General features: G+C 41.1%; 1 protein-coding gene across 2 annotated transcripts in view; it reads left to right on the forward strand.

Moving 5' to 3' along the window:
* The first annotated feature begins 2,932 nt into the window (after positions 1-2,932).
* The window catches only part of NTN4 (netrin 4), a 96,661-nt gene continuing 71,969 nt past the window's right edge, over positions 2,933-27,624 (forward strand). Inside the window, exons 1-2 of one of the 2 annotated variants that reach the window (XM_081060396.1) lie at positions 2,933-3,491; positions 6,271-6,800. In XM_081060396.1, coding sequence (XP_080916522.1) covers positions 3,437-3,491; positions 6,271-6,800 — 585 coding nt within the window. In that variant the 5' untranslated portion in view covers positions 2,933-3,436. The remainder of the gene's footprint in view (positions 3,492-6,270; positions 6,801-27,624) is intronic. The other variant, XM_081060395.1, reaches the window with a different exon arrangement.

The following is a 27,624-nucleotide window of genomic DNA, read 5'->3' on the forward strand; positions in this document are numbered from 1 at the left end:
GAACAAACAAAACAAACAAACTCCTAGACAGAGAAAACAGAAGCATAGTTACCAGAGGGGAAGGAGGTTGGGGAAGGATGAAGAGGGCAAAAGGGATCAAATATCTGGTGATGGAGGGAGACTAGACTTTGGGTGGTGAACACACAATGCAATATACAGATGATATAGAATTGTACACTTGCAACTTATATAATGTTATTAAACAATGTCACTCCAATGAATTTAATTTTTAAAATCTTTAAATACCTATTAGGAAAGAAAGTGGACCTATTCTGTTTAGTTGCAGACGACTAAACTGTAAACATAGGTAGAAATTTAAGATGAGAGGTGTCCTAGTTAAATAAAACAGTACCCAAAATGAAAAGGGCTGCTTCTGAGGCTTTCGTTTACTGAGATTTTTGGAACAAAACCTGGATGACCATTGGACAGAGATTTTGTGGAGAGGATTCCTGATAGGGTGAAAAGTTGGGCTCAATGATCGCTAAGGTCTCTTCTGATGTTGAATATCCTATGATCCATTAGGAACCTCACATATTGTAGTAAGTTATAATAGAGTGACAGCTTTATAGCCTTTTGGTGCTTTTTCTCTGCACTAAAAGACCTCAGACTGCTGTGGGGTTTTTTGTCCTTATGGCTACTTTTTATAGTTCTCTCATCCTCCTTATTACCAGGTTGCTTCAGCTCATTCCTTGTTTTAACAACATCCTGCTCTGTTCTAATTTGTTAATTCTAATATGCTGTGGCCTAGAAAAATGGCATAACCAAACTTATTAACATTGCATGAATAATTTAAGTGAAGACCTAAAGAGCTCTCCCATGAATAAAGTTTTTGGCACGTCAATTTTTTCTATCTATTTTAGTTCTTAAAGGCCCTTTTAGCTTTCTTCCAAGTTCTCAGGAATATTCTAAATTTAATTTGTCAATTATGTGGCTTCTGGAAACTTGTTATTGAAAATCCGTAGGTTTGTTAAGCTTCCTACTAATTCATAATTTTTTTTAAAAGAAATTTTGAATCCATTGTTTTGAAATTTTCAAAAACAATTATAGGCAATGATACATGTATCACTGAGTAAGATTTCCTTATGCAGGCCAATTTTTCCCAGGTAGCTTCTTCAAAATGAAAATAGAATTTATAACTAAAGTAGAATTAAATTAAATTAGAATTTAGAACTAAATTAGACTATATAACCAAATGAAATTGATTAGAATGCTAATTACTTTTCTCTCCTGAGCTGCTTCATATATAAAGTATTGGTGTAAATGGAGAGATTCATTTAGAATATGAAGAATCATTTTGATTTCAGTTTTTTCTTAACCTCTGTTTCTTAGTATATAGCCATAGTTTTATATAACTCAGTCAAAAATATTTAATGAAAATTTACTACATACCAAATAAGTGTTCTCAGTTAAGAATAATGAAGAATATAAGAAAAACATAATAATGTTTTGTGCAGATTATAAAAGACTGCTTTACCTGTAAGGAAATGATTTCCTATCATTTATTTGGTAAAAAGAATAATTTGGAGTTGTTTGGTTTCAGTGACTCCATTGGGAACATTATCTATAAGCTATGAAGAAAGTCCTAATACTGGTAATATTTGAAAACTCAAAAGTTTTGTTTTCTAAAGTGTTAATACACATTGCACTCCCATACCATTTGCCACTTCCCACTGTTGACGAGAAGTATAATTTTGATGTCTCCCAAATGGATGATGCTGACCTCACCCCAGGTTTCTCCTGGGAGATAGAAACTTCTTATATATCCCCAGCGGAGTCATTACAAATAATATCTCCATGTGCCCCAAAGCTCTGAATTGTCCTCATCAGTAACACACACAACTGAATGATATCTGTAAAGTAGTCAATTTTCTGGAAAATAGTCAACGGCATAAAATGAACACTGCAATAAAAAATTGCTTTTTACTTAACTTTTGCAAATTTCCCTGGATGTGTACATCGAATTATGTTTTCATGGAACTTGCAAACAAGTTCCAGACTCAAGTGCTGTTTAATCTCCTTCCATAAGCAGCAAGCAGTCTTGAGTAATTCTATCCACAATTAGTTACTTGGGGTTGCTACTAAATTCCTCCCGGTAACTATTTCACAACATTATTGTTTCACAGTACAATACACCCTACAGGGTGAGAGTGCTTACAAGGGCCAAGGACCTGCTTTTTGTCACGCCCCGTCTCTACACTACGCTGTTCTTGAACTGCCCACCAGCTAATCCTAAAACCCCTTTCTTTCAGTACCTTGAGTTTGAATTAGGGAATCCGTTTTATGTCACAATGGATACACCTGGGATAAAGTATTGATTGTTTAGCTGAACCGTCCGCCCCCGCCCACAAAGGCGGCAGAGAAGCAGCGAACACCACTTAGCAATTAGTGCTCTCGGACACCGGTCACCTCGGGCTGGGTTGGGGGCTTCCTTCCCCAGGTCGTGAGACTCCTGGAGAAGGGGTGGCCGGGGTGCTGGGAGAGAGGGAGGGCTCGTCTTGCTGGGGGATGTGAGAAGTAGGCGCTAGCCTGCTTCGCGGTTTTTTAAGCCCCTTGGCATGCCCTGACCTGATCAAGAGGGAGTCAACTGCTCTCTGGAATGTTCCGGGAGAAGGTGGTAGATTGCTTCCCAGAGGAGGCCTGTGGGTGCTGGAGGGCACCAGCAGGGTCACGCAGGGAGATGCAGGGCGCGCGCCACGAGGGGCGCGAGGGGAGCTGGGGGCCGAGGTGACGGGCGCGCGCCGGGACGGAGGCGGGCGGGACCGGCCGGCCGCGAAGCAGCGGGGGCGGCCAGCCGGGCGCGGGGACCTGTCTCCCCCGGCCGCCGTGGCGACCCTGCAGCGCGGGCTGCGCGGCCCCGGCTGTCAGGCGAGCGCGGGGCGTGGGGGGCGGGCTGGAGGAAGGGGTGGAGGTGCTGGGGAGGAGGGCTGGCACCGGAGCGCCGCGCTGTCGGTGCAATAAAAATGCATCCCATGGAACTGCCCATGGAAAAGGACGGCACCGAGACGCAGCAGCCAGAGGAGGTGGTAAAAGCCGCGGAGGACGCCCGGGCGGCGGCGGCGGCGGCCGGGAAGTGAAAGGTCTCGCAGAGTTCAGCAGCTGCTGCGGGCGCCGAACCCCGGGCTAGCGGCGGAGGAGCCGCAGGACCGCTCCGCGGGGCAGAGCCGCCAGGCCGGCGATGGTCCCGGGGCTCCCGCCGCCCCCAAGGTGCCCCGGCCCCTCCAGGCCGGTGCGCGAGAGTCACCCCAGCTCCCGGCGCGGCCCCGGCCCGCGGCTCCCCGCCACCGGCGCCCACTGACCGAGCCTGGCGCCCCAGGAGGAGGAAGAAATAAGGAGCCCCGGTTCCTCCCCAGGACTGCTGGCGCTTCGTCCCGCAGCCGAGAGGGCTCCGCTCCCTCCCGCACCCGCCCGGCCCGGCTCCTCCCGGCTCCTCCCGGCCATGGGGAGCTGCGCGCCGCTGCTGCTGCTCTGGGGCTGCTCCGCGGTGGCCGCAGGTGGGTGGTGACTCCGCCGGGCCCCCACCCCGCTTCCCTCGCTCCTTCTGTTCTCCACCTCGGGACTCGGGGGTGCAGGGGAGTGCGGGCTGGGAGCGCCGAGCTCAGCTCCCGAGGATGAAATGAGTGGCCATGTTCCGCCTCCTTTCCCCGCTCTTCGCAGTTTAAAATACTATTGATTTTTTTGCAACTGCGATGCACATGCCCTTGGATCACCCGATATCCTGGGTGCGCCCTGCCGGACATACCGCGACCTTAGTTTCTTTCTGGGTTTGGACTAGTAAAAAACTGCCTTTCCACTTTGTGAGGGAACAAAGGACCAAGCTCGCCATCCCCCGGCACTTCATGGCCTGAGGAATAATAGGGAGGGGTGGCCCAGCGACCCTGGGCGCGCGTGGGCCGGGGCCGCTCTCCGGTGGAGAGCGATCGCCGTCGTCCACGACCTCGTGCTCGGTACTAGGGAGCCAGGTAGGGGCACCTGGGGCGGGGTGAGTGCCCTCTCACCGGGTCAGTGGCTGGAACGCAGTGAGACCCGGGTCTGGGACGGTCGGTGGTGATCACTTTGGGTTGCCCAGAGCTGGCTGGCCGCCCCTGGGGAATTGGTACCCTGGCCGAGGCTCCGCAGGAGGTCGGAGGCGGGTCTGCTCCCCGTCCCGGTGACTGGACTACCAGCAGAGGCGTCGTCTGCTGCGCTCTCTCTCCCTCTCCCATTCCGGCTTTCTTGGGCTGCCCTTGGCCAACCATTCTTAGCTCGCCCTTTCTAAATTCCGGAGCCCCTTCTGTTTCTCTCCCTCCCTCTTGAGGGTCACCTGGCTTCCAGTTAGGCGTTAAGTGCAACTCAGTGTGTGAGGGGGAAAGAAAGTGAGGAAATCATCTGTCCTCTGGTCTCTCAAACACATCGCGCTCCAGAAAGGGGAGTGTGGGCTGGAGAAACAGACTGGTAGATAGAAAGCATCACTTCTCCCTTCCCTTCAGGCTTCCTTCACTCTGCCCCCAGAGACGCCGGCAGCCAGTAAAAGCCAGGCTTTAGACTCTACATCCCAAACGAGTCAGGCTCATAACAGCATCCTTGCTATACATTTGGCTGATCACTTCTTTAGGGATGTCCAAGTGTTTTGTCCACCCATTATTCATCCGGCTCCAACCTTTTCTGGACTTCTGATTAGTTTAGGGGCATTTGAAATTATTCAGTACTTTCCCCCAAGGGACCGTTAAAGGTCTAAGATTTTACTTCAGCTCTTCTTGCTTATGTACCCCGCGTGGACTTACACACGCTGCCCCAATCACGAAGTGAACTCGAATAAACCTTTCCCTTTTCAAACCATGTTATGGCAAAAACATGCAAGCAACCATGAGGTTGTAAATAAATATCACAAGCCAAGTGTTTCAAGTCAAAAATACTTGTACAGGCAGTATACGATTTTCCCCGAAATGCTTTACAGGTGAGTCATAGCACATTGTGTGTTTGGGTGATCCTAGCCACAAGCAACCGCTGCTCAGCTCATCAGAGCAGTGGCATACAGAGTCCACGCATCATGCACACTTGCACGTGACATTTTAAAAATCTGCCTCAGGAATCCCTTTCTCTTGGGTGCAATGTGGGGCTGGTGACCATCAGTGAATGAAATGTCACTGTTTTAGTCTAAGCTGTCATTTGGCTTCTCCAACAGTATGGTGATAACAGTTCAGAGGTGCTCCCTCTTAAGAAGCAGAAATGTTCAATTAGCCAGAATTTGGGGTTTGACTTTTCTTTCTTTCCCTGTCTGTTTTAACATTTAAACAGATGATTTTGCTTAAAGCATTCATAATTAAAATGAGAAGCCCAAATTAAAGGATTATAACATGTAGTCAGCATGTTAATAAGTGGGTGATGTTTATCATTGTAAGTAATTTTGAAACATTGAAGTCTGTTGGACCTTTGTTTGGCTGGGAGTGCATGTTACTTTAAGAAGGTGTTTTAGTTCACGGATAATGTTTAAAGGTGCTGTTAGTGGCAGCCAGACTGTAAACATTCTTCTGTTAAGCAAAGGTAACTACTATATAACCTATCACAGGTAGAAACACTCAGAAGGCGAAGAGATGCCAAATAAGCTTTCCTGCCATTTAGCAGCTTAGAAGTTATATTTACTTAATATTAAAAATAGATATGGCACATTTGAGCGCCAATGGTCTCTAGTTTTGCCTCCCTAAATGAGATCCCATCATAGATTGATTAAATTCTTTATATTGTTTTCCCTAGGGAATTTGTCCCTTCATATTTGGCTTAAAAATATAATAAATTCTACATTTCCTCCTTAATACATTCTTATAAATATGTGAGATAATACTAAGGACTCAAATTATATTTGAAAGATTTAAGTTGGGTGATCTTAAAAACATTGTTTTTTGATATTATGATGTCAAAAACAGGTAAGTATATTTCAAATATAGAGAATGTTTAGAAAGCCAAGTACTTGAAAAGATTTAGGTCCATTATCTTTACCCCAATGTTTCCATTTTCCTTTCTCTTGCCTTTTACCTGAAGTGATTTTATCTTCTTTCATGTGCATTTTACATCTGAACATGAAATGTGCACACACATGTGCACACTCACACATTTGCATACACAAATGCTCTGTAAATGCAGAACAGTATTCATGCTCAAATTTGGTAGAATTTCCTCTTTACTGAAGGTCTCAAGTTCTTTGGGGGATAACTTGACTATTGAAGATGGACTAGATGGACAGAAGAGCTTTCCAGATGGGCTTGTCTTCAATAACATATGCTTTCCCTTCCCTAGGACTGAATGGAGTAGCTGAAGTGAGCTCCCGCTGCGAAAAAGCCTGTAACCCTCAGATGGGAAATTTGGCTTTAGGGAGAAAACTCTGGGCAGACACCACCTGTGGTCAGAATGCCACGGAACTGTACTGCTTCTATAGCGAGAACACTGATCTGACTTGTCAGCAGCCCAAATGTGACAAATGCAATGCTGCCCAGCCTCACCTGGCTCACCTGCCAGCTGCCATGGCAGACTCGTCCTTCAGGTTTCCTCGCACGTGGTGGCAGTCGGCTGAAGATGTGCACAGAGAAAAGATCCAGTTAGACCTGGAAGCTGAATTCTACTTCACTCATCTAATTATGGTGTTCAAGTCCCCCAGGCCGGCAGCCATGGTGCTGGACCGCTCCCAGGACTTTGGGAAGACATGGAAGCCTTACAAATACTTTGCAACTAACTGCTCAGCTACTTTTGGCCTAGAAGATGATGTTGTCAAGAAGGGAGCTATTTGCACTTCTAGATACTCCAATCCATTTCCGTGCACTGGAGGAGAGGTAAGGGCACACGTTTAACTCTCCACTGTAAGTAAGGTAGAAAAATGTTACCAGCCCACATTTTTTTTAAAGCATGAAGGTATACCTGTAGCAACATGAATGAAATTAGAATTTTTCATGAGCTTTATTTGTCATAAATTATTTCTCACCCTTAGACATAGACGTGTAGTCATTTTCCAGCAGGTGGCCCACTGGCTGAGTTTAAGTTGGAATTCTAAGATTTTCATTTTTTCAACGTCATCACTTTACCTTAGAGGTTTGAAAGGCTAAAGATTTTGTCAGCTGGACTACTTACTGTGCTTCTGAAGGGGCAGGAGTTATTGAGACAGCCTGCACCGGGAGCCCATGCTGGTATCTTCCTGAACCGGTTAACATAAATAGGAAGTAAATAAAAATAAAGCCAAGAGAGAAAGCAATCTGTTTGTCAGAAGAATACTTTGTATAACAGTGGCATTTGTTTTGTTAATATTACAAGAGTGCATAGCAAACAAATGAAGATAGTTTCTTTTAAGATACAAAAGCTCTTTCTGTATTCATAGACTCACCACCAGTTTAGGATCTTAGATCTATCCTGGGCCCAGGACCATCTCAATTTAATTCTGCAAAACAGCTTCCTTAGCTACTAGTCCAATTTCTGCGCAGAATGATTTCTCTTTGTTTCATATTTTCCCTCCTCTAAGAGGGAAACAAGTCTTTTTAACTTATATGGATATACCTAGATGTACCTCCAGATATATAAGAACATTCAGAGAACATTGGGTGAAAGCAGAGTAAGAGAATACAATATCTTCAACATGTAGATCAAGAAATATCGATTTGGAAAAAAAGAGAAGACGGAGTATAATCTTCCTAATTCTAGTACATTTCACGAATACACAGACTAAATAGGTGGTTCTCAACTCACAGTGATTTTGCCACCCCCCCCCACCCCAGGGGACATCTGGCAATATCTGGAGACATTTTGCTGGGGGGAGAGACACTCCTGGCGTCCAGTGGGTGGGAGCCAAGGATGCTGCTACATCTCCTACAGTAGAAGACAACGCCCCTCCCATTCCCAACAAAGAGTTATTAGCCCAAAATGTCACTAGTACCAAGGCTGAGAACGCTTACACTAGTTGTGAGGCATACATGCAACGCACGAGGTACAATAGCTACAGAGACTAAGATAAGCACTCTTCTGGCGGTCATTTATATCACTGTTCACAGACTTTCCAGATGATAATATTTAATAAGCATTTATCGAGCCCCTACTATGTGTCAGGCATTGCACTCGGTGCTACCAAGTCTGCCTTTGGTTTTGGGGCAGGGGTGCTTGCCGGGAGCCTGATGAAAAGGTTGGTTTGGGACTTGCTTCCTCCTACCACCATATATGGACTTTTGCCATATGATCCCACTGCTTCCTCTGTGGGCACTCTACAGACCAGGAATAGTGCTGCTGGCACCAGCCACAAAGGATGTGGCACAAACAGCACACAGACTGTTTCTCATTCTTCATGGTCCCTCACGTTGGCTTAATATTGTAAACCTGTGTGCACCTGGTCGTGATGGACATTTTTAAAGATACAGGACAGGAAAGAGACAGATAAGTTGGACTCATTGTTTTCTTATGTGGAGAACACTTTGTGTTGCAAACAAATGAATGGCTTGAACTCTCAAATTGCTTTGGAATCGATCCACAGGCTCATATCAGCTCCCTAACATCTCAGTGCTACTGGGCCATGTGTATCCATGAAGCAGCAAAAATAAAGTTTCAGTAACCAGATGGCAGGCATGCTTGCTTAGCAAATATCGCACTGAACGTATTCCAATGGCCCAGCAATTACTTAGAGATGACTAAGGTAACATTTAGTTAATCTATAGGGGAAGCAAAATCTCGTCTTCTTGAGAGCCAATCTACGTATTGTCATCAATGCTTACATCAAATTTCAAGCAGATAGAGACTAAAATTTGTTAGATAGTTATTTCAATGTACAGTCACCTTTCCTATCCAGTTTTAAAAAATTTTTCATTGTAGTTGTTATTTCAGCCGACTTATATTACAAAGGCAAGAAAAACATCAGGGCTACCTAGTTCCCTCTAAAGCAGTATTTGCAAGTGTACACTAAAGAAACCATCATGGAATTTCTTCCCTTTAGAGGACAGGTTTAGGAATGAGTCCCCCTACTGAGTTAGAGAGTGGAAGAAAATCTCCGTCAAAGGAAGAACCAGAGCAAGCCTCCCTGGCAATGATTATTACCTGCCTCCCCTGTATTGCTTTGGAATATATAGGATTACTTCTGAGTTATGAATTAATTTTGCAGTATACTTCTATATCTCAATCTCCATCTTTGGGAATTGAGGGATCAGAAAAATAAGCCAATGAACCTAATGTCAAATATTTTCTCCAGGGTGTTTCCTCATATTTCATTTATTACATATTTGTAATACCATAGACCTATATCTTGCTCCATTCTATATAAGACTTCTGAGGACTTCTCTAGGTATTATCCTACTACTCAGGCCAACATAAATATATTCCCAACTTAATTTGTTTCCCCTGTTCATTCTAAAATACTTCTTAGGGCTTTTAAGGCCTTAGAGATCCTATAGCTTCATGTCTAAGAAACCAGATCTCTGTATCTTCAGAATTAAAGACACTAGTCACTTGAAAGAGGACTTAAACAATATAGGGCTAAAAATCCACCCAGAAGAACACTTTTTTAAATCAGTTAAGTCTGCTACATAGAAACTTCCTAAAGCCGCCAGCAGTTTCAAAGAAAGGGATTAGGTTACCTTAAAATGTGTCTCCTTTACAGGAGAGCAGATTGAGGCTCAGAGGAGAAGTGATTTGCCCAAAAACATACAATTAGTTATGTGACAGAGCTAGGACTAAATCACAAGTCTTCTGACCTTACGTCTAGTACTTGTTCCATAAAACTAGGGTCTCTCTTGTTAACCACCAAGAGCTGCTAGCAGAGAGAGGTATGCCTCTCTCTTTGTTCACACTCACAACTGGTTGCTATTCATTTGGCTGTGACATGAAGGTAAAAACCAATTTGCCAACAGCTTTCTCCTGAGAAGGAATGTCCTCTGAGATGTCAGTGGTATTCTGGGAATAAACCGTTCCATGGCCAAACCACGATGCGAAACACTGACTGGGTTTAACAAAATTAAACATTGACAAATATACATACATGCGCTCATACGTATTCATATTATGTGTCCTATATTCCCAAGTGGGAAATATAGGATATGATGTTCTCAAACTTATTTGTCCCTGGAACCCTCTTTTTGGAGAACTCCAGTTGCTATGTCTCAGAACTCCAGAGACCTCCAGAGCACCACCTGGGAAATGCTGGGGGGGGGGGCGGTATGAAGTGCTCCCAAAATCCTGGTAAAAGGCACAGACTGGGGAGATGTTGTTCAAGGGGTACAAAGTTTCAGTTACAGCAGATGAATAAATTCTGGGGAGCAACTGTACAGCCATGAGACCATGATTAACAAGACTTTCCTGTACACCTGACATTTGCTGGAACGTTGGTAGAACTTGGTGTTCCCACTGCCCACAGGCGAACAGCGGCAGCCCTCGGAGCTGATGGACATATCAGCTTGAATGTGCTGATTATTTCACAGGGTATATGTATAGCGAGTGATCAAACTGTATACCTTAAATACATACAATTTTTGATTTTCAAATATACCTCCCTATTTTGTTTAAAAGGCGCAGAGAGTCCTGCTGCTTGGCACGGTTAGATGTTGAGGCTCTCTGTCACTGGGAACTTAGTCTCCTACTTAGTCAGAGCAAGAGAAAATAATAACCATGAAGCTAAAGGTAACAGGTTAATTAGGCTTTTTCAGGATGCAAAGGAGCACCTACGATCACGTCGGGGTACAGAATGCAAAGCGAAGTGGGGAGACGTCGCAAGCCAGTCTAGGTCCTTCACAGTCAGGCCTCAAGGAACTGGAATTCGGGTCATCACTGTTTAGGAAGCAGCATTGTGCGAACAGCCCCAAAGCAACTCCAAAGTGACCTAGTAGTTGTCATCTCCTTAGAAGTGAGCATGGCTGCTCCCTGCTCTGTTAACTCAGTATTGAAAGAACTCTATTCAGAACTGGATAGCAACCAACCAAACCGCACAGACTTTTTTTATTCTCTCCAGGGCATTGTAAATTTATAACATTCGAAGGGAGGCAGCAGCACAGAGAAGCCAAGTACAGAGGGAGACTGGGTCTCACATGAAGCACTAGGCAAGAGGATTGTTAAAGAGAGTAAGGAATGTGTCCGTCTTATTTGTGCCTGTGTACCCAGCATTTAGCACATTGCTTGGATCACAGTAGGCAATTAATGAATCTGTAACTGAATGAATGAACAAATGAATACTGTGATAAGCACGGGTGGGGTAGGAGAATATCCTTAAACGACACAGAGGGAGGAATGAATGGAAGCTTTGGGGAGGGGATAAGATTCAGAAACCCTAGTTAACGCGGAGAAGCTGAGTTGGTAATGTGGGATACGTTGTGGCTGGGGAAAGGCAATTAAGGAAGGATCTTAAAGAATGTTTATTCGTTCATTTATTCATCAAATAATTTTTGAGTTGCTATGTGTCTGATCCCATTGCAGATGCTGTTAACCAAAGAGAGAAAAATTCCTGTCCCCGTGAAGTTTAGGTTCTAGTGGAGGGAAGGGGGAGATAGAAAACATAAATTAAAATATACAGTATGTCCGAGTTTGATACTAGTAAACACTAAGGAGAAAATGAAACAGGGTAGGGGATGGGAGTGCTGGCAGGGAAGGGCTTGCTGTCTTTAAAAGAGATTGAAGGATTTGTATTGGATGGAATACACAGTGACAAGATCTCTGAGTTTCTGGCAAGTTTTCAAGAGTGAACAAAATCTGTAATTAAGGGTCCCATTCCTTTCAATCTGTAGATATGGAAAATGAAGTTGTGTATTAAAATGACAAATATTGGTAAAAATCCCTCTGGCTAGTGTTTCTTAGAATGAGAGCATTTGAAAAGGAACCTAAATGTCATCCATGGAAAAAAACACATGACTGATGAGTAATCTGAAGCCTAAAGAGATTTAAGTGATTTGTCTACAATTACTCAGCTGAAATCTGTATTTCCTGACTTCTAGCCCAGTGCAATTTCCACTAGACTAGGTTAAACTTCCTTTGTGCCAAGCCAGGTAGTGTGAAAGATTCAAAAACTATTTACATTCCTTTCCTTCGCAGTCCTTGCAATCTACCAGGTGAGAGATTAAACGTGATCATTTATGGATTGATTTATTAATTGTTATGAGATAGTGCAAGATGGATTTCCCCAACATGTTGTACAGATAATATGCCTTTCAAAATTTGAGTATTTATTTGTCTCTTTAGGCCATTGGAAGGATTATGTTGTAATACCTCATGATAAAGTCAGTATGGCACAAATGTTCAGAAAATGATAAATTACTTAATCAGGTTTTTACAGGTATTTACATTTATAATGTGCTAAGCGATATTTAGGGTTTTTTAACTTAAAAGATAAAACAAAGCAATGCAGGAGTAGACTGCTTTCTAAGCACTGTTCTTTGGTGAGCTACTTGTTTCTTTACTCATTGAAATCCGCTCATGCCTGTTTCTGCAGCAGCAACAGTTGAGTCACGTGGCAGCTAATGTCCACTGAAGCCTTCCCATGTGCCGGGCGTTCTGTAAAGTGCACTGCATGCCTTATTCTCCCAAGAACCCTATTGATTGGGTATCAGCATTAAGCTCATTTACAGACAAAGAAACTGAGACCTCATGAGTTGAAGTAACTTGGTGAGAGTCAAATAAGTAATGAGCTAACCTGTGCCGGAACCGGAATTATTAGTTTGCATTGAAATTATTTACATGATTAAGCTTTATTATAACTCCAAATGTTAAAAAAGAAGCACAAAACCTAAACTAAAACTAAATTTCTGTGGTACTTATTGGTATTGTATACAACTTACTGTTTAACTGATAATTTGTGATATGGTTGCATGAATTTTGCATACAGAAAGTTGATAGTTTTTTACATTAGATAGGAAAATTATCTATAACAAGTAAAGATTGTTTGCAGTTAAGGTTACCCAATATCATTTAAAACGAGCTATATGGGAATGAGTATCACAGTTCTTCAGTACCATTTAGCATACTTTTATTTAATTGGTTTGTTTTGGGGGCTTCAAAGGGGAGTACTTTTTATCTAGCTAGTAATTGCCTTAAGTAATTTTTCTAAGTTAGTCATCCCATGTATTAATGTTTCACTTTGAAGCATGTTCTCTGCTACAATTTTGTTGAACTTCCTTGAAAATAGAATATTGTATATATTTGTTTAGAGTACTTCAATTATCCACAGCCTTCCTGTAGGGATGGGGCTAGAGATTTATAACAACACGTTTCCAAAAAATGCCTTTAGTTTAAAGAAAATCCACAGAGTGGTTATCAATCAAAATTGTTTGAAGAAGCGACATAAAAATTAGAACCCAGAGATTAAATCAAACTTGATTTACTGATTTCAAAAGGTGGATTATTCTTCCCAAAATATCTTCTTTTCTAGCTATTAAAAAACGAAAAATCTGTTTAGCATCTGTTTGCTTTGTATTTGATTGATTTGATGGTGTAACTTTGCCAATATTTGGTCAAAATATTCTGGAACTTTTGAGACAGCAGATTGTAAATGCTGAGTTAGTAACGAATGATTCACACTGAATAATTAAGGCTGGACAATGAAGAGCAGGTGAGGAGTAGGCATCTGGGGGTCAGGTTTGTCTGGACACACAGGCAGCTTCCTACCAAGGAATGGAGAACCCTACAAATCAGAATGTGGGGGTTGGGGGATTGGGGACTATGGAAGATGTGGAGAATGAATCACGCCAATGAACATGGCAGTTATTGCTTCTGATCAGTGATCAGAAGAGTCTGGTTAATTCTGATACCAAAAGTAACCAGAAAACTTGGTGAGTATAATCTCTCCATCCTCTGCACAGCTGCGCACTCTGTGTCACACACTTGTAACTATGACATCATGTCCCCTATCTCTTCTACTCCTGTAGTGTTTGCTTCTTGAGGAACTTTGTCCCCTCTGTCGGTGTATATGCTTTGTGGCTCTGCACCTAACACACCTCCTCTACAAGGCATAAATGTCTAAAGTACATTTGTTGAATTGAATTATTTGAAAATGACTATACAATAATAAAACTGTCTATTAATTGTGTTGGATGTTACACATCTACCAAGTACTGATCCTTTCAAAGTAGTCATGATTCAATCATTCTTTCTACAAATATTTAAAAATGTCTCTTATGTCCCAGCCACTATTTTTTTTTTTTTAATTTATTTATTGGGGTGACAATTGTTAATGAAATTACATAATTTCAGGTGTACAATTCCGTATTACATCATCAATAAATCCCATTGTGTGTTCACCACCCAGAGTCAGTTCTCCTTCCATCACCATATATTTGATCCCCCTTACCCTCATCTCCCTCCCCCCACCCCCCTTACCCTCTGGTAACCACTAAACTATGTCTGTGTCTATGAGTTCTTGTTTCTTATTTGTTTGTCTTGTTTTTGGTTTATATACCACATATCAGTGAAATCATAGGGTTCTCTGCTTTTTCTGTCTGACTTATTTCGCTTAGCATTATATTCTCAAGATCCATCCATGTTGTCAGAAATGTTCCTAGATCATCTTTCCTTAACGCTGAATAGTATTCCATTGTGTATATGTACCACAACTTCTTTATCCATTCATCTATCGAAGGACATTTTGGTTGTTTCCATGTCTTGGCCACCGTAAACAAAGCTGCAATGAACATTGGAGTACACGTGTCTCTATAGAGAAATGCTTTTATATTTTTGGGGTAGATACCCAGGAGAGCGATTGCTGGGTCATATGGTAATTCTATTCGTAATTTCTTGAGGAACCTCCACACTGCCTTCCATAGCACCAGCCACTATTTTTTGAGTTGGGGCTACAGGGCAAAAAGTAAAAAATTCCTGCCTTTGAGCTGACATTCTAAATGTAAGGTGCTAAACAAGGTGAAATATACAGATGTTAGCTAGTGATAAGTGTAAGGGGGGTGGAAGGCAGGTAAGGGGGCTAGGAAGTGGGGAAGGATTTTGTTTGTTTGTTTGTTTTGTTTGTAAGTGTTTAGATAGAGCTCCCAGGGAAAGCCTCGCTGAGACTTTTGAATAAAGAGCTGAAGGAAAGCAGAAATGGGCAGTGGGCCTATCCAGGGAAAGAGCAAAGGCCCTCAGGAAGTGTGCCTGGTGGCATCGGGAGTGAGGAGGCTGGTGCTGAAGCAGAGGGGTTGAGGTGCAAAATAGTAGGTGAGGTCAGAGGTCAAGGATAATGGGGAGCTGTGGGAGAAAATGTGGGTCCTTGTAAGTAGGTGTCCAAGATGGCATAAAACGTACACTTGGATCAGTTAAAGCCTGTTGATTATTTTTAGTGTCTCCTTTCACTCTCAAACAGGTCCTAATTTGGAATATAAGGTATGATAAGGTCATTGGCTTTTACTCTGAATGATATTGGAAGCCATTTGAGGTTTTAAGCAGAGAAATGAGACGATCAGTTTATTTTGAATGGGATCACTCTGGCTTGCATGTCAAGAAAAGACCAAAGTGGGAAGGAGAGGAACCAGCTAGAATGCTGCTGAAATCATTCAGGCCACATTTAATGGTGCGTGAACAGAGGGTAGCAGTGGGAATAGTGGTCGAGTTCTGGATCTATGTTTTGGAGAGAACCCATAGCATTTTCTGAAAGGCTGGGTGTCGAGTGTGAGAGAAAGAGAGGATGTAAAGTAAGAATGTTTTTCGCCTGAGCTCTGGAACAATAGAAAAGCCATTTACTGAGATGGAGAAGATTCTGGGGGAGCAGATTTGGAGAGGAATGCCAGGGGCTTGATTTTAGAACATTAAGTATGAGTTACCCATGAGACCTCCAAGGGGAGATACTGAGTAGGTAGCTGGATTTGTGAGTTTAGAGTTCAGAGGAGAGGTTTGGACTAAATATATAAATTTGGGAGTCATCCGTTTAGAGATGATATTTAAAGCTGTGAAACTGGGTGAGATCATCAAGGGAGTGGGTGTGGATAGGAAAGAGGAAGGTCCAAGAACTGAGCCCAGAACAGGATCAAACTCACTTTTACCAAAATCACTTTTGCCACTGCCAAGGCTTATACATAGAAAACCAGTGTCACCAGTCTATTGGTCCAACAGTTGTTTAATTAAGCCACGACATGACTTACCAGTGGGTGCAAATTCTAAAATGACAAATGCGAGGAAGGCGTGAGAGCTGCAACCTCAGGTTTTCAAAAGATGAACCGAAAAGATGAACCTATTAGGGGGGAAGGGAAAGTACTGATTGGATAACGAATGACGATGGAAAAGAGAGGGGACAGAATGGAAGGAGAAAGATACACTTGAAAATACCATGTTGAAAGAGAAACGTTGATTTCAGGGACCTTTGAGTTTTAAGGGCCTCGTATTCATTTCGTTTTGGCTCATTCAATTTTTCATCTTTTTTAGAGTCAGAATTTCAGTATAGGAGCAATGTTTTTTTACGGAATGCCCCTGGGCCATTGCAGTATTGGAACTGAAATTAAAATATAGTGCTGTACACATTTTTTTCTACTTAGTGTGTTGTGAAGTTTGATTTGCAGAATGTGACGGAGAGCATCTTCCGCAGGCAGGAAAACTGTACCGTTAATCCCATTTCAGTAAGTGTTGACAGGCTCACAATGTCAAGAAATAGCTTATTAATGTTGAAATCAATGTATACTACACTGATGTTGAATTGTTCTGTTAAGGAGAGAAGAGAAAATCAACACTTAAAGATCACAGTTGAAAGTGCAGTCACTGTGCTGGGCATTTTGCACACATCTTACTTTATCTCTAAGAAACACACTGTTTTTTCCTGGGTGGTTTGTCTGGTTAAGGAACGAACAAAAACAAACCACCGACCCTCTCTCGTCATATTTCTCTTCTCTTCCTAACCTTCCTGAAACTGACAGAGAAGCAGAAGTCTTTCCAGGTGTCAGCTATGTTTGTTGATGTTACTTTACACTTTATAATCACAGTTCCCCAAAAAAACAAACAAAAATTATGGAAGATCATCAAATGCTTTCTGCATGACATCATGTTCATTTGTGCTAACACTGTATCTTTTGGATGCTACTGAGACTTCTTGGTCTTAAAATTGAAGAGAAAATTTAATCACTCTCTTAATCTCCATTAAGAATTATTGTTTCTTTTTGTTTCAGCCAATCTGACACTTTTGAGGTCTTTGAGGTTTTCCATCAACCCCTTTTGTAATCGATTCCTACATTTCTCTCTTATATCCCAATAAATGAAATCTGACCCTAACCCCCACCTCCAAATAAAAAGCTAAGGTCAACAGAGGACACGTCAAACCAATGCTGTAGTAAAAAATCCAGGCACCTCACTCTCCAGGAATCCTCATCCTTGTTTGGGGTCCTAGCACCCCCAAAGGGATGCAGCACTCACCCTTTTGTAACAATAGCTCCCTCTCTGATGATTAGCAAAGTTCAGAAAAATGTAAGCCCCTGCGGGGATCCTTCCTGTAGGAGGGGGTATAGTTAGGAGATGTAGTTTGCAAAAACAAAAAACAAAAACAAGATGATCGTCAACTCCTGCTCCCTGACTCCCCAGTTCTCTTTCCATGTGCTCTATCAGTTCCTATTTGTTACTTCTGGCCATTTTCCTTTCTAATTTTCATTTATTTCTTCCAACCATCTATTTATGTCACATTAGACCACTTCTTATATCTCTTCTCTGGCCGAAAAATACATGTTTGTCTGCAAAAAAAATGGACATGATATCTAGCCTGCCCCCATGATTTTCACTCTGGAATCTTCCATCAGTTCTCTCAACTCCATTGCCCCCTTGTCTTTCTATCACATCCCAGTTCTAGATCAATCGTACTGTTAACCTTCTTGCTCCTTCAGCTACACTGCTGAACTCTAATGAGAAAAATAGTAACACACTTGTACTGAGAGATGCCTCTATACATTTATGTTTCCCAGTCTCAGTTTGGCCCTCCGACTTCCCTGGAAATCCTTTCTTCTTTAGCGCTCTTTAATTCCTTCAGTGACTCTCCTCTCCTTAGACCCCTCCTCGCAACCGTTGCTTGCCCTGAGCTAAAGGGCTTGCCTCTCACCTGACGGGGAAAATAAAAACCTGTGTGAACAACATCACTGTCGAACCCAGAAAAGCTCATCAAGGCAAACAGCTGAGGCCCATTCTCAGTTCCTTGCTCTCAGCCAGCTGCAGTCACTCACCAAGTCCTGTCCCATTCGGCTACTGGAGTCTCTCTGGAGCCCGCACGCTTACTATCCCTGCCGCTACTATCCTGGTCCAAACCACCATTATTTTTCATCAGTCTACGTCATTGCACTCTTCTCCTGAATGTTCTCTTCTGTCTTGCTTGCTGCCCATCTGTTCTCTATACCACACTCTGGAGGATCTTGTTAAAATCCAAATATCACTTCCCTGCTTCAAACTCCTCAGGGATTGCCCAGTTCCCTCATCAAATAGTCCACATTCTTTAATGTGGCATCTTGGCCCTTTTCTGAACGCCCCTTAGCCTTCTCTCTCATCACCGCCACTTACACCTGAGCCTCCAGCTGTGTCTCTGGCATGACTTGTATTCCTCCCAGGTGCCAGCCTCTGCCTGTCCTCTGACCTGGGCACGCGTACTTTCCTTTCCTGATGTGCTTCTCCTCCCCTCCCCCAGTCCGACCTCACTTCTCTTAGCTAAGTTGTCACTCAAATGTTTTTTGGATGGATGGATTGATGGATAGATCATTCCTACTTATTCTTCAGGACTTTGCTTAAACTTCGCCTCTTCCCCAAATCCTGGGGTAGGTGCACTGTTCGCGTGTGTCACACACGCGCATCACAGCGCACGCTCACCGCTGTCCTAACATTTCTCACACTGCTTTGTGAGCCTCTGAAGGTAGTCCACACCATATTTTGAGCAACACTGTCTGGCATCTAACATGGTGCCCGGCAGATTAAATATTTATCAAATAAACGAACTCTGAGGTATCATCTGTTAATATTATTGATAAAAACTATTGATTGCTTTTTGTGGTTTGAAGCTTCTTTTTTTTTTTGATGGAGTATCTGGTATGCAGATCCACTAAACAGTCTGAGAAATGACTTGCTAAGTGGCTCATAAGTTAGCCATTTAGGATGACAGAGCCTAAGGCAGACAGTTGATCAGTATAATTTCTCAACAAGGACAATGCCATAGGTTCCGCCCCTTTGCAAATCCAGACCACTGGCTCTATTCCTAATCTGCGAAGGCTTGGGATAGAGGGTTCTAGTTTAGATGGAAAGGACAAATCTATCACCACCTCTTGAAAAGGGGTGGAAGTGCATGGAAAGGTTAGCTTGGGGGTTTTATTTTATTTTCCATCAGTATTATTAGAAACGACTGGATAGAGGGCTTCGTGCTCCTGCTTCTGCTTCTGCGGTGTTTCCAAAGGGGCTTCTCACAAGGCTGTGTTCAGTGCAGGGGTGGTTGTTTTGTGATTCTAGGGAACAACTGCTTGGTGACACCTCTTGACACACTTGTGCAGTTATTTTTTCCCCTGGGATACACCGCCCAGCTTGTTACTCCCTCTCCCTAAGTAAGAACTGCTATTTCAAGTAAGCCACATCCAACTTACCTGCATTTATAGAGTTGGGAGGAGAAACTAGCTTTGAAGAAAGAGGTTTAAATATTTTATTTTTTGACAAAAACCAAAAATCTCATAAACGATGTCTCTTTCCTGTTACCTGAACTTCATTGTAGTATATTTTTGCCTTCAAGGAGTTCACAGTCTGAGTGGGACTTTTAAATAACGATCAAAATATAGGGAAGGGAATTTCCATGGAAAATTGCACATGTGTAAGAAGGTCACCCCTCAAAATTGTTGGACAGGATGGTACGGTGGGGAGTGAAGGAAAGAGAGGGGTAGGGGAAATGAGCTGGCCCTGGAGCTCAAGTCAATACAAGTTCTGGTGAGCCTTGGACTTGATCCTGTGGGCAGGGGAGACTAATCAGCAGTTCTTCTGGGAAGGGATCACATAACCAGAACTGTTTAAGAAACACAACTTCAGGGAGCAGTATGGAAGATTCTGGAGCCAAACTGATGAGATTACATTTACTAGTGTTAAACATAAATTTCTCTTTTTAAAAATAAGCTGTATTGCCACCAAAGAGGTGTGACTTATCAGCCTTTCATGTGAAAAAGACCTAAAAGTTTCTGTTGATTGTAGTATCCATACAAATAAACAATATATCATCACTGCCAAGAAAGCTCATGCAATCTTAGGCTACATTAACAGAAGAACAGTGTCCCAAACAAAGGAGACAACAGTCCTGTGGTGTTCTCTAGTCAAAGCATAGCTAGAATATTATGTTCAGGTCAAGATATTCCTATTTAGAGAAAGCTGAGCAGAACTGGTGAGGTCAATTAGAAACCTCTATATTGGTTCTCACCTCCACTGTCACCAGTCCAGTTCATTATACAATGAACAATTAACTTGGGATATTTCTCCTATGAGAGAGGATTTATGGATGTTCAGGCATTGCTAACATTCTTCAGATGTTTGAAGAGAGATTAAATGGACTCCGATAATTTCAGAAGGCAAGAATATGACCAAAGAAAGACTTTCTTAAAAACTGGGTGTATCCAAAAGACAAAGTGAGCTCCCTTGAGTTTTTCACCCCGTGAAATGTTTCAGCAGAGGCTGAATGATCCCCAGTGAGAGATGTTACAGAGAGAACTCATATACAGATTTGGAGGTTTGTCTCAAGACTCTCTAATTTCTCACCACTTCTGAATACACAAATTATTCCATAGAGTGAGTAAATGACTGAAGAAAAATACTTTACATCCAAACTGCTCCAATAGTAGAGGTCATAAGTTGGGTACTGCTTAGCTAGTCACGTTAGTCTTCCTGCTAGGTAAGCAGGAGCCATCAATTTTGGTGTAATATTTTGGGGGAGATAACATGTCTTGCAGGGTGAGACATGGTATCTTTCTTTATAACCATTTAACATAAGGAAGTTACTTAATTGCCAAATAAAGGGGAAGCGGGGGGGGCGGAATTGAATCCCTACTCTTTGAGTCTCTATCTAAATAGACGACATTTTATCGTATACAATATTACTGGATGTGATGTGGTAGCATAACACTGGAGTTGGGAGTCCCGTGTCTAGTCCATCACCAAGTTCTGGTGGTGCTACCTCTAAGTTGGTTCTCAGCTCCACTGTCACCAGTCCAGTTCAAGCTCCCTCACCTCACATTTGAACCTCTCAAGTAGCCTAAATGACTCTTTCTTTAATTTAGGGGCCTTAGAGTCTTCATTTGTAAATTGAATCAATGTGAGAAAGAATAAGGCAAGGCAAATGTAAATGTGTTTTTGAATGGCTAAGTACTATATACATGTTAATTAATAATAATAATATAATTCAACTACATTATTAGTGAAGTGGACTTTTGGGCAGTTCATCCAGTCATTCAGCAAATATGTGGGTACCCACTATGTGTCTAGCAGTATCCCAGACTCTGGGGATATAGCAGCAAACAAAAATATTTATGTCTAAGCAATTGACTTACAGATAAAGTTGCAGAACACAAATCATTTGTAAGCTTGGGACTTCCCGTGCTAACATTGGTCGACTGTCAATGTTTCCAAGAGGATCGAGGGTCTACACTTTTGCTTAGTGCTTATGGACATTTAATCAGAGAAGAGTATCAGTCTTGGTCATTTAGTAGTTGATTAAGTTAATATAAAGAATTATATACTTTTTATTAAAGCAGTAACCTAGTAATCTTCATAGATAGGAAAAAGTAGACTGGAAGGAATTAAATTTAGAAAAAAATGAACAAATCAGATGTACTAAGGACAATTCATGTCTCTTGCTTCTATATTTAGTTCTATATCTCTATTGTGACTCTAGAAATTCTTTTTAAACTACACTATGAATGTCAAGTACAAGACAAGGAGCTAAGATTTTAAAGATATTTTTAGATGGCAATGTCACGGTCAGACACAAGTATGAGCTTCAAATAAAATTTCTTATCAAAACTGAAGAACAATGTATCTACCTTCACCTTGTTGGTATTTCAGACTCAGGGAGGAATTTCCAAGTGATTCCAGTAAGTGGTTGCTCTGTAGTGAACTTAGAGCGAGTGAGCAGAGTTGGCTTTCTGGTCCTCATCCCAATTCCCTATTTGGACTTGACTCTTTTCTTAGGAATAGATACTCTTTGTGATTTTGTATGGCAGATTTGTTGTTAAGATTAATGGTCTTTCAAAATAATATGTGCCTCCTCAAATGTCCCTTTGGAGGTCCTATTCAGCTTAGTTAGGGACTTATAACATACTTATATGATTATACATTTGAAATACTGTAACCAGAACCCACAAGTACCTGTTTACCAAGAACTTGCCCCAGGCACTCCTGGAGATTCATGGCCAAGAGTTCAGTGATGTATTATTCCTGCTCCTTTTTAGATCTCCTTTAAAAGCCCACTTCATAAAGCATTTAGCTACTTCTGGATGGTCTAGAAGACTCTGTGAGTATAAGGAGGATGTGTTACCTATGGAGCTGGCCCCTGGTACTGTCGTCCTCAAAGGCCATTTTGATCTCTTGGTCGGTGTCCAGCCAGTCCCTTCATCACTGCATTGTGTGGGGAGACAAGGGAAACTGATTTCTGTTTCTCACGTAGCTACTGCTGCCACCCACCTCTCCCAGGCCCCACCCCTTTGTTACCTCAGCCTTTCCTGTCAGTTTGCCTGTCAGTTCAGTTGGCATGTAGCCAGAAATATTATTTTCTCATGAACTAAATAATACAATGACAGGTGTTATGAAAATATGCAGATAATATCACAATATTCTATTTGGATATAGAAGTAACTATTTCGTCCCCTTCCCCACCTCCCAAAATAATGACATTGGAACGGCAATCTTGCCTCCCCGTTTTACCATGATTGGAGATGAATACTCAAGAGACTACATAAACAACACTCTCATAGAGAACTAATATTTCCCTCTCATTCCCCTGTCTCCACTCATCAACTCCACTTCTTTCCAAACTGCTGTATTGAAAATACTATATAGGTCCTTTAAAATCTGAATATTCCTTACATTACAGAAAAACCTTTGAAATACACTTGGATTAAAAAATAAAATTGGGAAAAGGAATGTGCAGATATAAAGGTTAGAGTTTGACATCTTAGAAGATAAATATTGGAAATATTAGAGGATAAACATCTGAAAAATATTGTCATCAGTATCATGTACATATAAATTTTAAAAAGAAAAAAAAAACAGACGTCATTTGTTACTGAGCCAGAGTGGTAAATGGTCTAGACAATATGTGAAATGAGACACTAGATATTTTACCCGGAGAATGAAAGTTGATAGCTGCCCTTAAATATTTGAAGGATTTCCTTATTGAAGATAAAATAGACTTATTTTGTATAGCTCCTAGACTAGTATTAGAAATCACAGAGGACAGATCCTTGCTTAACACAGAGGACCTTTTTGATAATTAAGACCATCACAAAATGAAATATGCTGCCTGTGAGGGTATGTGATCTAGTAGAAACGGATTGGTATCGGCTATTCTAGTGGAACTTCCTGCACTGAGAAATTTGGGTTAAGTGACCTTATGTTCTCTTCTGATTTTTAAATATAACAATATTTTGAGCTGTTTTTTAACACCACTTTTGACAGCATAATTTTCTAGAATTAGGGGACAACTGAAATGTATGCATTATTAATGTTTTTTTTTATCAGTTTTGTATCCAGAGTACCTACCACAGTGCCTGATACAAAGGATTTCTCACTAAGTAACAATTAAGTTAATACACAAATGATTATAATTCCTTTATTAAAAAGCTTAACATCACATAGACCCGGGATTTTGTCATATTTAATCATGGCCTAGTCATCCTTTAGAATAAAAAAATGACACTAATGTTAAGAGATACAATTAGAATTTATATTAGCTAAGCTTCTATCCAAGTTGGAAATGTTTTTTCTCATTTAAAGTATAGGAAAAAATGCTTTTGGAAACTGAAATGAGATTTGATTTATTTCTCCTTGGAGGTCAGAATTACTATTGTGGGCTTTCTTGCTCTGTAAGCCCCATGGCTTAAACATCCTGAATAATTCTGTACTTCCAGCTCTTCTCTATATGACCTCTACTCTGGAACAGAAGGAAACAAACTTAATTTTATAGTATGTACTGTTTTCTGTCTTTATGAATTGTATAATTTAGGCTACCAGTCTTTCAGTTGAGTTGATTGTAATTCACTAAATGTAGGTCAAAGTAGAAAAAAATATCTGTTTTTCACTTTTTAAGCCAGTTGCTGGCTTTTATTTCTGCAAGTCTTTCTTTCTAATTCAGCTTTCAGTTCTCTCCCTTAATTCATCTCTTGCAACTAATCCTTCTATGTGAGACTGGAACTTAATGGGAAGAGGTAAATGAGATTCATCTCTACAGGGAAAACTTCATGGTGGTGATGAGTAGCTATCGTCAAGGTCTCCTACCAATGAAGGACAAAGTGACCCTATGCTACCTAGTGCAACAGTAACAGCAAATATTTGCTGTGGTTTAGGGAAAGTTGGGAGGTCTCTTTGAAGTCTGTCTGTTTGGTAGCGAGGATCTCCTCACTAGGGTAACAATGTTTAAAATTTGATATATTGTTTTAAACCTTAATCAAGACATTTTGGGTGCTCCTGATTAAGTCTCCTAAATGAAAAGATGAAAGCACATTCTAGCAGATGTTTGCCTTATGGAAATCTCCCAATAGGCACACACATGTTTGACAAGAAAGCTAGTTTTAAAGTCCCCCCCCCCGCCCCCACACAGTTATCTGCAGGGGATATGTTGTTTCAAGACCTCCTGAAACTGTGGATGGTCCTGAACCCTATACATACTGCTTTTTCCTATACATACATACCTATGATAAAGTTTCAACTCTGCTTCCACGGGGCCACTATTAAGTAAAATAAGGGTTACTTGAGCACAAGTACTGTGCTATTGAGACAGGTGATCTGATCAGCTAGATGGCTGCTGAGTGACTAATTGGCGGGAAGTCTATACAGCATGGATACCATGGACCCCAGGGCAGGACCAAGCAGGGTGGCCCGAGATTTTATGATGCTACTCAGAATGGGGTGCAATTTAAAACTTATGAATTGTTTATTTCTGGAATATTCCATTTAATATTTTCAGACCACAGTTGACCATGGGTAACTGAAACCAAGAAAAAACGAGAAAGCATGGATAAAGGGGAGACTATTGCAATTGCCAGCTATGGTTTTCTATGTCACCCTGTCAAGGAAAGTTTATATATATATATATATACATTTTTATAAGGTAGATGAATTAAGGGGATAAACAGAGGTGATACAACCATTTTAAAGCCTTTCATGTGAAAAATGGCTGAAAGCTTTTGCCAGAATGGATAATTTTACTAGCATTTGGTCTTGTTAGTGTTTAAGAATTGTCTTACTCTTAGAGAGGGGGACTACAAGAAAATAACTCTGTGTTTATAGAAATGTAGATGTAGTTAGGTAGACTTAGAGAATTATTCTAGATGTGAACACCTGAGTGTTCATGGCTTATCTTTCTTCTCATGTGACTAGGTTTTGAAAGTTCATTGGAGATCCAAGGATGACTCTTTTAGTGCACTTTATTTAAAGCCTCTATTGTCCTGCCACAGGAAAATTCACTTTTACTATATGCATAATTTTACAGTCTGCATTAAAGTAGCTTGATATTACAATTAAGTGACTGAGGCATAGAAGAGTATAAGTAGCTTTGTTCTGATCATGTTGAATGATAGTAAGGCCCAAGTGAAATTCGAGGAGCTTTTAACTTAATAAGTGAAATAGCCACCTGGAGCTATTGTAATTTCATCTACTTTGAAAAAACTGGGGGGATATCTGCAACACTATAGTTTCTGCTACTTAAATACTGAGTATGCCTCCAAATACAACAAATCATATGGGAAGCAATTTTATTTGCAAGTTTTATTTGCTCAAGGGAAAAATCTCCAGTAGAATCCTCTATCCTTTAAAGAGGTAGGGGAGAAATAAGAAAGAATAATTACATTTCATATTCAAACTGATCAATCAGCTGGGTTTTTCCTTTTGTCTGATTTTTGACACTCCATAAGTTGCAACATGTCAAAAGTTATCAATTTGAAATGGGATTTCTGTTTCTGCTCATGAAGGATTAACTGCTATAGTAATTATAGTCCCGCACTAAAATAATTAGAAATTCAGAGGAAATATGTGATACAGTTGTTTCAGACATTGGATAATAGGCAGCACAAGACTAATCTGTGAGACAGGGAAGCAAACCATGACGTCTGTGACTGCCCAGTTTACTGCCTCAGCGTTTCTACGCTACAGCATGGCAAGGGAAACCCAGAGCCCAGTGGTCTCAGTTACTTGCAGAGACAATATGTGGCCTTTTGCGTTTGGCTTCTTTCATTTACCATAATGTTTTCAAGGTTCATTCACGGTGTAGCATGTACCAGTACTTCATTCCTTTTTGTGTTTGGAGAATACTCCATTGTATGGATGTACCACATTTTGCACATTCATTCAGCAGTTGATGGACACTGGGTTGTTTCCACTTTGGGGCTACTATGAATAATGCTGCTGCGAACATTTCTGTACAAGATTTTGTGTAGACGTGGATTTTCTGTTCACTTGGAGTAGAATTGCTGGGGCATATGGTAACTCCAGATTAAATTTTTCAGGAGCTGCCAGACTGTTTTCCACAGCAGCAGCAATATTTTACATTCCTACCAGCAATGTATGCGGGTTCGAATTTCTCCACATGCTCATCAACACTTGCTATTATGTCTTTTTGATTATAGTCATCCTCACGGATGTGAAGGGGCATCTCATTGTGGTTTTGATTTGCATTTTCCTAATGACAAAGGATGTCAAGCATCCTTTCATGCGCTTATTGGCCATTTGCATATCTTCCTTGGAAAAATGTCCATTCAAATCTTTGCCTGTTTTTAAATTGGGTTCTTTTCTTAGCATGACATGGACAGATGAGACATAAAGAGAATACATTTTGGAATTAGACACATGAGGTTTCTAATCTCTGCTCTCAATAATCTTGGATAAGTTCCTTAATAACAAGATATATTTTCCTACCTATAAAATAATGATACTGGCCCCATGTGTATGTTTGACGATTAAAAGATGACACGTATGTAGATGGTGACACCGTGGGTCAAGAACAATCATTATTTTAAGGTTGTTAACATTATTATCTGAAATGAATCTCTCATTTTAAGAATGCCGTTAATTGATTCATTCATAGTATTGACACACGGTTTTTTGGGTTTTTTTTTTACTATTATAGAAGAATTAAACCTTTTAAAACTTTTTTCAATTAAAGTTGACATACAATACTATACTAGTTTGAAGTGTACAACATAGTGATTAGACATTTGTATAACTTATGAAATGACCACCCTATTAAGTCTCCTCCCCACCTTGCACCATACAGAGTTATTACAGTATCATTGACTATATTTTCTACACTGTAATTTATATCCCTTTGACTGTTTTTATAACTGACAATTTGTACGTTTTAATCCCTTCCTCTTTTTCACTCAATACCCCAACCCTCCTCCCATCTGGCAACCACTATTTTGTTCTCTGTATCTATGAATTTGTTTGTTTTATTTATTTTGTTGTTTTAGATTCCACATATAAGTGAAATCATATGGTATTTCTCTTTCTCTGTCTGAGTTATGTACCCTCTAGGTC

Source organism: Rhinolophus hipposideros (assembly GCF_964194185.1).
Source record: "Rhinolophus hipposideros genome assembly, chromosome: 9".
In the NCBI taxonomy this organism is placed as follows: domain Eukaryota; kingdom Metazoa; phylum Chordata; class Mammalia; order Chiroptera; family Rhinolophidae; genus Rhinolophus; species Rhinolophus hipposideros.